This window comes from Pelophylax lessonae, assembly GCF_965119305.1.
Source record: "Pelophylax lessonae genome assembly, chromosome: 2".
Classification (NCBI taxonomy): domain Eukaryota; kingdom Metazoa; phylum Chordata; class Amphibia; order Anura; family Ranidae; genus Pelophylax; species Pelophylax lessonae.
In genome coordinates, this window is record NC_138769.1 from 6,313,294 (window position 1) to 6,325,392 (window position 12,099).

At 43.7% G+C, this 12,099-nt stretch overlaps 1 protein-coding gene across 1 annotated transcript in view; it reads right to left on the reverse strand.

Annotated features, from left to right (window-relative positions):
- Positions 1 to 2,753: 2,753 nt before the first annotated feature.
- LOC309546589 (SLAM family member 7-like) overlaps positions 2,754 to 12,099 on the reverse strand; it is a gene marked incomplete at its 3' end in the record, with an annotated part of 54,201 nt that continues 44,855 nt past the window's right edge. Inside the window, exons 4-5 of the mRNA XM_082246337.1 lie at positions 8,275 to 8,535; positions 2,754 to 2,875 (exon numbers count right to left, since the gene is read on the reverse strand). Of these exons, the coding sequence (XP_082102463.1) occupies positions 2,754 to 2,875; positions 8,275 to 8,535 (383 nt within the window). The remainder of the gene's footprint in view (positions 2,876 to 8,274; positions 8,536 to 12,099) is intronic.

Here is a 12,099-nt window from a genome sequence, read left to right on the forward strand (position 1 = left end):
TAAAGAAAATATGTAATCCACCTTTAAACCCATTGCCAAAAACATGTCCACAACCAACCTCCTTATAGGGGGGCACCCCCACCCTCCCACCTGAGCAACACTACATTCCTCCGCCTGAAAGACAGTGGTACAGATGGCAGACGGTGCAGATGGAACAGACGGGTGCAGATGGTAAGATTACACACTCCAGATCTCAAAGCTGCACCCTGCTTATTGTTGCAGGAGCCTCAGAACCCTGCTCTGCAAATCACCACCAGAGACAGCAGCATATGTCACTCCATCCACCAACACACATGCATTCCCCTTTTCAGCATTACAAGCAGCTTTATCATTCACATTCATGTTCACATCAATGGCACTACTGTTGTCTTCATCTCCTCCTCCCCTAACATACTCCTCTTACGTAAAAGTCTTCTGCTCCTTGTTACAATTCCTGGGATTTCAGTAACACCTTTCACAGAGCAGCTGTCATTTAGCTTTCCAGCATTTTCTGATGTACCTGCAGCAATCAGTGGGGATTGTGCAGAAACAATGGCAGGTCCCCCCCCCCCCCCCCAGCAGAGTCCAAAGTCACAGATGGCTTACTGTCAGAGTTCCAAGTCATAGACATCTTAGTAGCAGAGTCCAGTACTGCAGGTACAACAGCCATCTTCCCTGCAGAGTCCTGTGCAGACACAGGAGGTTTTCCCTCCAAAACTCTGCTCTCCGTACTGCTCTCCATTCTGGTGTCAATACTGTCAGTTTTTACAAAGGTCCACAGTACACAGGACCAGGTACAGAGTCTTAGCCATCGTCCTTAGCAGAATCTGATGAAAAGCAAAAGGTTCTTCCACTTAAAGAAGAAGTAAACCCTCCTCTGCAAGTTGTACCTATAGGTAAGCCTATGATAAGGCTTACCTATAGGTACTGTAAATATCTCCTAAACATGTACCGTTTAGGAGATATTTACCTTACATGCAGCCAGTGACGTCACTGGCGCATGCGCTCTGAAGGAACGGCCGTTGGTGCCGTTCCTTCAGAGCCCCATGCCGTGACCGTCGGCTCCCGCGCACGTGCGCGGGAGTGACGTCACCGCGGCTCTGGCCAATCAGATGGCCGGATGCCGCGATCCCGGAAGACGGGTGACTGAATATGTCGCCCGTCATGCAGGTAGGTGGGCGGCACGGTGGGGGCTCGTTCTAAGGTAAGTATTTCATAATGAGCTAGTATGCGATGCATACCAGCTCATTATGTGTTTCTCTTTCAGGTTGTAAAAAAAAAAAAAATTAAATGAGTTTACAACCTCTTTAAGAGAATCAATTTACTGAATAAAGTTCAGAAGCCCTCTGCCATTTTCCTCTACCTCCTTTGCTGTCCCTCCAACTTGCTGGGGAGGGAGGGAGGCATAAGCCGCCATTTCCTCGTGTAAGACAGATCCTGAGGTGAATGGGATTTCAGGAGCAGCATCCAGGACCCCCTCCTCACTTTCCACCCATACTGCCACCGCTGATGCCTTCCTGCGACTGGCGTCATCCCTGATTCTCTGGAACCTTTCCTTGAAAGCTCCGCTCTTTTTATTCAAAGCTTTGACCAGATTCTGCTGCCTCTTTATGGCATCTTCCAAAACTTTAACCTCCGGTTTTAGACTCAGTCTCTTCCCGCTCCATGCTTTATCATGCATGGCCTTCTTTTTCCTGTAATCAGCTTTCAAGCTTACCAGCTTTTCCTCTTCCTTCTTAATTCTCTTTAAATGATCAGCAACCCACTCTCTGAAAGGGGCGACCGATTCCCCTTTTTTAGGGCCATAGCTGAGGTCTTCAGGTAAAGATGAAGCTTGGGATCGCTGATCAGATCCCTCAGGGGGACCATCCCCCGGGTCATCCCCAGAATCTCCCATCCTCCCTGGGGCCAGGTAACACATCTGACCCCTAGTGTCTGGAGAGAGAGCAACAGCACAAACCACCTCTCTGGTACAGAGACTGATGTGATTGGCTCAGTGTATTCTGTACAGGACTGCGGTATATGTCAGAGCTGAGCTATATAAATGAATAATAATAAGAGTGTGTGACTGTGGGGGGACATTAGAGTGTAATATCATTTATACACATAGGAAGGCTTATAGTAATGTAGGGCACACACAGGGTAACAATGTAACTTACTTTTATTTTATATCCCTTTACAATCACATCAATTTGTAGTAAAATGTATTAAATGGACTCCATGGCCAGAAGAAATATGAAGGAAGACATTGGTCGTCTTGTCAAGTTGCTAGTCGTACTCGTACCACCCCCCCCCCCCCCCCCATTTCTGAGACACTGACCTAAACAAGCATGTGGCCAGTGAACTGTAAAGTCAAACTCCTGACCGGCACAGATATACATTGCAGAGACTAGGCAAGTATGGAAGCTGTAGAATCACCATGATGGCCATGAATAGAGCTTTCACAGGTGATGGCAGACTACAATGAGAGGAGAGGTTTCATAATAATGTAATGCTTTTTCATTTTAGCCTTATTGACGACCCAAATTTGTAAACAACAAGCTTTTTTCAGGAAAGCAGCTAAGGGGAGCCTGGGAAACATAAAAAGTTAAATTGCTTTGTAACAATGTATTTATGTATCGTGACCATAGTAAATAAAACATATACTAATCACTATACATGAAATAGGTTGGAAGTAAAGTGTCTCCAAGCTTGGTACATGACGCAGGGAAGAGGCACACCATGGCGTATAGTGGTGAGATGGAGAGAGATGGCACACATAATATGCTGAGTCTTCACTGACGGGCTGTGGCTGCAGCTGCGCTCCTTATCCCCCATATGCCTCGTACCAGCAGGGCGTTGTACATGATAAAGAGAACCACCTTCACACAGAGCTCAGCGACTCCCAACTCCGGATCTGTAAGACACAGGAGGACATTATCATTAGACTGACTCCCCGGACCCTGAATACTCCTATCATGGCCATAGTATAAAAAAAGGGTGCAGCGCCAACAAAAAGTTCTATGAAACATTATTTAATAAAATCCACAGGTTACAGCTTGCAAAGATGTAGAAGAAAAATCCCCACACCAACTGAAGGTGAGAAAGGTGCACACGTCACCAGCGTGGAAAGAAGAGGCAATCCTGCTTACCAGATGGTGTTGACCCTCAGATTATAGAGAGGTCAACAACAGCATATAAGAGACTTGATTTGGAATCAGAACCAGGCACAGTGTTCCGCCACCATAGTATCTAATTCTAGGCACTCTTCACGCTCGTGGTGCAGCAAGTTTCCACTTCCGAAGTAGTGTATGAACCCATAGGCAATGAGCCTCAAAGAAATAAAATGCTACAATAGTGAAGTAAATCTAAACCAGCTGAGCAAACTATTTAATGTAATAAGATGCACTCAAATTACATAAAAGCACACAAGCGTGTCAACATATTAAAAATATGGCCGCGGCGTACAGTGTGCTCACATCATGTCATAGGAGTCAACTTACGCGTTTCGTCATATAACAATGTCTTCAGAGGCGTGGCCAGCAGACGTGAACATGCTTTAAATATCACAAAAACAACATGACCCGGCTTCACAGCATAATATATAAGGAAAAAAAGGAAGAAAAAAAAATAACCCCACTATGGGCCAAGATTCGATTCTATTACCATATAGAGCCTTAGTAAAAGATTAATAAATAATATACAAAAATAAATCCCGATGTCACGCATCGTGAAGACGCCATCTAGTGGACTAATAAAAGTAAGCCATCAAAATTACACAAAATGCTACATATACAATGGATAACATATGTAGTGCAAAAAATATCAAATAGTTCCAATATGATATTAAAAACACAAACATCAAACTATGGCTGTACATTAAATGATATAAAACAAATAAATAATATAATCACCCATTATTCAAAAAAACTGTTAACATCCCACTCTATGTTCATACCCATATGTGAATTGCTTTTGAGGTCAAAGATCCAGCGAGTCTCGAGCGTCAAGACATCTCGCCGGACATGACTCCCTCTCCAATGTGGAGAATAACGATCTATCCCCAAAATTAGGGTTCCATCAGGTTTTTTCATGTGATAACATGCATACTGTTTGGACACACTATGTCCTGGAAAACCTCGTCTGATGTTACCTAGAAGTTCCTTAACTCTGATTTGCATAGTCCTTATTGTACGGTCCACATACTGTAGGCCGCATGGACATTGTAGAAGATAACCCACATTAGTGGATTAACATGTAATAAAAGATATGATGTCATACATTTTAGATGTGACATTGGATTGAATGGTACACACCCTTCTATCAGTTAGAGAATTAACACGGCATACAGCACACTTTCTACATGGGAAAAAAACCTTTTAGCTCTTGGAAAAAAGTGGTTCTTTTAGGATTGTCTATGATGTTAGGGGCTACATACAATCTCAAATGTTGTACCCCCTTGTATACAACCTGTGGTTTATCCACCAATTTAGGGTCCAGTAACTTATAATTTTTAAGAACCTTCCAATGCTTAGGAAAACTGCGTTTAATGTTGCGGTGCTGATTAGAATAGGTGGTAATGAAAGAGAAACCGAATTGGTTCAAATCTCTTTAAAACCTAGGTTTACCTTCCAACATTTTATTTCTGTCAAAATTATCCACATCTGTAATGATGCAATCCAATTCATCAGCCCAATACCCTCTATCAAAGAACTGGGATATCAACACAGAGGCCTGCTAATAATAATAATCATCGAGAATGGTGCAATTCCGAAGTACTCTTAAAAACCGACTCATAGGGGCAGATCCAAGCCAAGATGGATGATGGCAAGTATCTTGATACAGCTGTTCCGTTCGGTCTCCTTAAAGTAAGTAGTGGTAACAAGAGCACCATCCCTAACCTCTATGTTGAGATCCAAAAAATGAATCTTTTCACAACTAGACTCATGCTGTAATAATATGGCCAGAGAGTTATTGTTTAAGTGTGATGTAATCATTTAAGGGCTGCACACCACCATTCCAGAGGAGGTAGGACATCATCTATGTACCTCCTCCACAGGAGGAGTTCTGGTCTACGACCATTATAGACGACATTCTCCTCCCACTTGGCCATGAAAAGATTTGCCATGCTAGGAGCAAATTTGGGCCCATAGCCACTCCCCTATTTTTAAAATAATAACAGCCGCAAAAACCAAACATAGTTATGTTCCATGGCGAATAATAAAATATAGATGAAAGCGCGTTGAGCTGGCACCAAATTGGAGTCTCGTTCCACAAAGGTGTCAACTGCTTCATAACCATGTATATGAGAGATAATGGTGTACAGAGAAGACACTTCAGCTTTCGCCAAGACATATCCCTTCTTCCATTGCACACCCCTAAGCAAATTAATTACCTAGGTAGAATCCTGTAGGTATGAAGGAGTCTGTGTTACCAAAGGTTGAAAATATCCATGGATATATCTACCCACCCTAGAGGTCACTGAATCCAATTTGGTGCCAGCTCAACGCGCTTTAATCTTGCGTCTTTTATCATTCGCCATGGAGCAAAATAGGGAAGTGGCTATGGGCGCAAAGTTTGCGCCTAGCATAGGGAATCTTTTCATGGCCAAGTGGGAGGAGAATGTCATCCATAATGGTCGTAGACCAGAACTCCTCCTGTAGAGGAGGTACATAGACGACCTCCTGCTCCTCTTCTGGAATGGTGGTGTGCAGACCTTAAATGATTACATTGCACACAATAACGCTCTGGGTATAATATTACAGCATGAGTCTAGTTGTGAAAAGATTCATTTTTTGGATCTCAACATAGAGGTTAGGGATGAGTTCTTGTTACCACTACTTACTTTAACGAGACCGACCAGAACAGCTTTACCAATCAAGATAGTTGCCATCGTCCATCTTGGCTCGAGTCTGTCCCTAACAGTCAGTTTTTAAGAGTGCATCAGAATTGTACCATTCTCTATGATTATTATTAGCAGGCCTCTGTGTTGAGATCCCAGTTTATTGATAAAGGGTATTATCCTGATGAATTGGATTGCATCAGTACAGATGTGGGTAATCTTGACAGAAATAAAATGTTGGTAGGTAAACCTAGGTTTGAAAGAGATTTGAACCAATTTGTTTTTTTTTTTTTTTCATTACCACCTATTCTAAAGAGCAGGCGTAACTACAGGGGTTGCAATTGCCTGTGCGGCTCCCCTGTACACCTGGATAGGAGGGGCGGCAGTGGCAGCGTGTAGAGAAATCACTGTCCTCCTTTTTACTCCTGTAGCTGCAGGAGGAAAATGGAGGAGATTGGTTCCTCTGTATGCTGCCCCCACCACTCCTCCTATCCAGTTCACTTGTGTTCTGCTGTCTCTGGGCCCCTGTGTGCTCCCCTGGTCCCCCCGCCTACTGTGCTCCCTTCTCTCTCCAGCTGCTGCAGGGGATGTGTCACAATAGAGAACCAGGAAGGGATCGGTAAATATTTAATTTACCAGCTCCTTCCTTTTCTGAATGGACAGAGTCATAGTCAATGACATTGTTAAAAAAATAAAATAAAATGATAAAAAATAATACAATTAAAATACCAAAAAATAAAAACTACTGACACCAGTCAGGATAGGGAGGGTAATAGTAATAACAACTACTACAGAGGGTCCAATGCAGATTATATAACACCTAGGAGGTCTGAGATTCCCCTCCATAATCGGTTCACCCCGTTGGAAAATGGAGGTTGGGATTCTCCTGTCAATACTGGAGAAAGGATTATTACCCGCCATCCCAGTGAGATCCCCAACAATGGGTGGTCAGACAGAAGACCCTCCAATGGGTATTACCCACCCAGAAATACTCCCCGTTCTAATTATTCGTCCTTTGAGTTTCCACGGGAAGATAACTATCAACAAGGGGATTTTCACAGGGGAGGTGGAAACAAGAGACATATAGATCAAAGAGAGGGACCAGAGGGGGGAGGCGGACAAGGAGAAAAAGAAGGAGAGTATAAAATCGCGGATGTGCAGCGGCGGGACTCACAGTCACTCAGCGGAGATGCGGGGGTACATAGGCGTGTGAGTTGCGTCTGGAGTCACGCCCAGACGACGTCTTTTGATGACGAAACGTTGGCGACTCCAGACGCAACGTCCACACGCCCCCTGGAATTAGCCGGCCTTTCACTGTTTGCTGCCTGGGATTTTTGCGGGACACCGCACCTTCACCCCATGTCCAGCCTATGATATGCCTGTCATTATTTGGTACATTGTGAGTATGTCTTTTTAATAAATATTGTTACAAGTTTATACGGGATTACGCTATGGGCCATGCTTTTTTCTCCACATATTCACTTATGACCGATGAAAAACATTGAGGAGTGATAATTCCATATATCCTTTTATTACATCGATTTCTCCACGCATCTTGAGAGGCGGTCCCTTCTATTTGGAAAAGTAATCATGTAACATCTGACCTTCAGTGGTTTGATTATTAGCTGGGAGAGGCTGACTCATTAATTTGAGCAGCCACGGAAATCTGGTAAGCTGCTTACTATATAAAATCACAGAGGTGTTCCCCTCCTTCACATACCCTTGGTGTCACGGGAAAGAATCCCCCCTTGGAATATTGTGCATGCGGATTTATTTTTTACCCTACACCACCTTTTTTGGGACTTATTCATTTGGACACTTTCTTTTCTATACACAATACTGTGAATATTGGTTTTCATTCATTTGGACACTTTTTTATCATTTTTGTGAATATTGATACTTTTAGCGCTACACTTTTATGTTATATTGTTCTTCAGAGTCACTGTTAGTTGATTTTGTGTTGGCTGCTGATATTTTTTATTCTTCCACTCATCACATTAGCGCGGAAATTTTCTATATTTATTTGTTAAATGGAAGGGCCCCAGCTAGGGGTCAGGGGGCCCTTCCTGGTTTCTTGCACTGGGGTCCTGAAGGTTCTAGTTATGCCTCTGCCTGACGTGGTTTGTTGAATAGTTTTCAACCATCAAATGCTGCTGAAAAATATAATAAAATAGCCCCATCTTCTAGAATACTATTGTTAGGTACTTATGAGAGTGTTTCCCCTTACGTCCTGTCCTGGTGACACCCATCATACTTTGACACACATGGTGTCACCCGGACAGGAAGTGATTAACGGGGACATGGTCAGCAATATGACCTTTCATTACTCCACCCAAACAGGAGAAAGGTTTTTGTTGTAGCCGAGGCATAATTCCACTGAAGGACCATGCACAACCTTGGCCAATGCACCACTGGCTCCTCACTGCCCATTCCTGAACATTGCCATCCATATAGAAGGAGTCCAATACCTTTCACTTGGCAGTGAATCACCTGCTGGGGAGTCCACACCTGGTTGAAGACATTCTGGGCCAAGCAGCTGACATTCCGTGGAGAGTTGGCGTCCCCTGTGATGTGATTCCCGCTGACCTGCCATAAAGAATTGGTGTCGCTCTGCAGGGGCTGCCCATCTACAGTCCAGGAGTAGAAAGCGTCTGCCCCCGACCTCACAAGACAGGAGAGGCTCACAGAATTATTCACATGGCAGGAAAAATCCAAAACTGGGTCCAAGAGAGCGTCTGCGGAGACAGAGAAACAGATCTAAAATTGGATCCTTCACTGGAGAGAATTCATATTACTGCTATTGGTGGGTCCTGAAGAGGACTGTGTTTCCATTGGACCCTTTTAAAAGATGACCATTCCCTGACAATACTCATTGCCTGGCTGGGTCTAGCTTCAGTACTGTCTGACTCACTGACCTAGGACAAGAATACAGATCAGGGAACTGGTAGTGATATTTATAGTTGTTCTGGATCAGTGACATAGAAAGCACTGAACCTATTGGATCAGCATGACAACCAGAGAACTGGTATTTTCTGGAAAGGTCAAAAATAAAATACCTCCTTAGGATAGATGTGGTTGATGCTTGCTGTATGACGGAGGCTGCAAGGGAACGAGGTAATTTGGAGTTTCCTTTAACAGACATTTATCCAAAACAGGAACCAGCAATTACAAGAACAATGTTTCATTTTCACGTACACGCCATAATAACAGGACATGTTCAACAATGAACAACAATTTGGAGGCATGAGTCCTTCAGCTTCAGAGACAGGAGGGTGTGTGAGGCATGTGCCCTAAAAGAATTCTAGGTATGCCAATCTTTACATTAGTCCAGCTTGGATCAACTATGTATATACCATACCTGTGGCATCCCTCTAGAAACTGGAAAATACTGTATAGACAAAGCTGCTGCAACGCTACTCCAGTGTTCTCCACTAGCTTCCAGGTCCCATGCCGAGGGGCTGTATTCTAAACACAGGAGGTCAGTGTAATGGCATTGGCGCCATTCAAAGGTTGCTTTGCATTCTTTCAATTAATTTAAATTTGATGTTTGGATGAGGTGGAGAGTGTGACATCATTGCCCCGCCTCTCCACCTCATCCAATCAAAGGACACTTTGTATCCATTAAGAGAATGCAAAGCAATTTCTGAATGGTGCCCATGCCAAAAGGCTAACCTCTTGGGATGGGCACCAAGAGTTTGCCCAGTCTGTGTTTAGAATACTGTAGGTACTCGGCATGGGACCCGGAAGCTAGTAAAGATTACACTAGTAGCGGTGTAGTAGCAGTGTCTACTATAGTGATTTCTAGCTTCTTGATAAGGTTTTCTCAGCCAGGGTTCCATGGAACTCCTGAGGTTGCTAGCAGTTCTGTGAGCAATGAGAAATTCCTCCCTCTCAGATAAGTTTCTACTGACACCATTGATCTTTTTATCTATCTATAAGGGGGTAATTCTTACCACTGACCATCACACTAATGTATCATGAGTTGTAGATTGTGACAGGAGTCACTTTGGCTAGGGTGCTCGTGGAACCCAGATTATTTTAGAGAGGATGGGAAACTCCTTGTCCAGCTTCCCCGGCCCCTCTTATGTGTAAGTCACCCTGTGTCTATTAGGGGAACAGGGTGACCAAGAACCCCAGTCGGGTCTGCACTAATCAGACTCGTTCTACAACCACACTGCATTTGGTGTTACCCCGGTTATCCTGGGTTCTATATGTGTGGTTTGTGTTGAAAGAGTGAGGGACTCTTTTACTTGGGACAATGATATTTCTGAACAGTGTCCCTTAGGAAATATATGAAGATAAACAATTTGACTTTTCAGATTGCTGGAATATTGCAGGAGTGTCTCATAGACCCTTGCTAGATAGTGAGGTGGGGTGGGGTTTTTTTGTCGTTAAGTACCTGTATTACATTGTTCTATTGTTTCTGTCTGCCTTAAGATAAACTTATTATGGGAGGTATTTGTGGATCGGCTGCTAAGGGGGGGGGGGGATTGTCCCAGAGTGTATATCTATTTGTGCCTGTGTTTGAATAAACAGTTAATTGTGGTTGACTCCAAAACTTGTACTGTCGAGTTCTTTGAGTAACTATAACCAGATTCACGGATCTCATGTCCCAGAGCTTAGGAAGCAGCTTCTTGGCGGAGATACCCAGTCGGGGTGTCCGGAGTCCGTCACATAGATATAGTCATTTTTAGAAGGATGTTCCCTGAGACCGGAGAGTTAATACAAGGGTTCCTCTGTGTTGAAAAGGTTGAGAAAGACTGTTCTATAGGTATCTCGCAAGTATGGTATATACATAGTTTGATCCAAGCTGGACCAATGTAACTATGTAATTCTTACCAAACCAGGATTTCATCTTTAATCTTTGGACTGACTAATTATCTTTGCTTCAGTAACCCTGTTAACAGCTCAACTGCTCCATCAAAGCATGTCCAAAGACTTGGTCTTACTTTTAGTAATCTGACAAATTGACTTCCAGGGCTCCAACCTGCTCCGACTAAGGAGCAAGGCCTATCCCTAAGACGTAGGTACCTGTCCCTGCTTACTCACTTCTTCGCAACCAAGTGCCTTCCTGTGTTCTATATAGTCCTTCTGCTTCCAAAATGGCCGCTGAAATCTCAATAGAACTCTGTCATATTAGACACAGGCTCCCTCAGGTTAGGTACTGGAGCCCAAAACAGAGGACACACCAGTCCTATACTGGACTCCCCTTGGTGCAAGTGGTAAGCAGAAGTAACGTGACTGCTTTACTACAGAGAGACAAATGTGGAAGTGACAGATTACCACATCATTTCCAGTACTGCTAGTTGACACAGTGGCCTCAGCGTTCCCCAGATTACCATTGGCTGCCGATGCCACCTGCTGCACCTGCCTAGCCTGTTCTGAATTTTCTGAAGATTCTCCAAATATCCAACCAGTTTTTTTCAACCTGGGTTCTGAGAGGAAGTGAAGATTCACTCATTAAACAAATCCTCAGCAGTTGACTCCAGGCATGCAGTACAGCTGGTCCATCCCTATTACAACAGTGGTGTCAAACAAGGACCCCCCCCATATGACACCATTGCCCTAATAAGGAAGTTAGAACAGAATCTAATAATAAGTAAAGCTCTTGCCTATTAGAGCAATGACACAATAAAACATTGGGATTCCTGCCTCATGTGCCACGGTGATCTTTAACATGGGATTAACTTTCACCAGTTGGCCAAAAAGACCATCTTTTTTCTGGTTCAATATGTCCAGCAGATTGAGTAATGAGGTCCATGCTCCCATAGTTTAGAAATACAGTACATGTTCATTCATCACGCAGTATTTTATGAAGACCTATACTCTTGGTTATACATGCCATTATCTAATCAGCCAATCATGTGGGAGCAGCGTGATGCCTAAAATCAGGTAAGGAGCTTCAGTTAATGTTCACATCAAACACTAGAATGGAGAAAAGTGTAATCTCAGTGATTGTGACTGTGATGTAATTGTTGGTTTCAGACAGGCTGGTTTGACTGTTGATCTCCTAGAACTTTCACCAACATCGATCTCTGGAGCCGCCATTCTCAATCAGGGATTCGTGGAACCCTAGGATTCCTCCAGAAGTTTCTAGGGGTTCTTTGAGCCAGGGCTGATTGATCTTCACTTTAATGGGGCCTTCATAGTTTTGGCCAACATCACTTGGAAGACCATCTGCGTGACACCATACTCTTTCTAGCTGTCTGTAAGGGTGACATTCTGACAGTAGGGTGGGCATTGTTCCCATTGGCCACCAATATAAGAATCTGGTTTTAGCAGCCCAGAAGACTATTTTA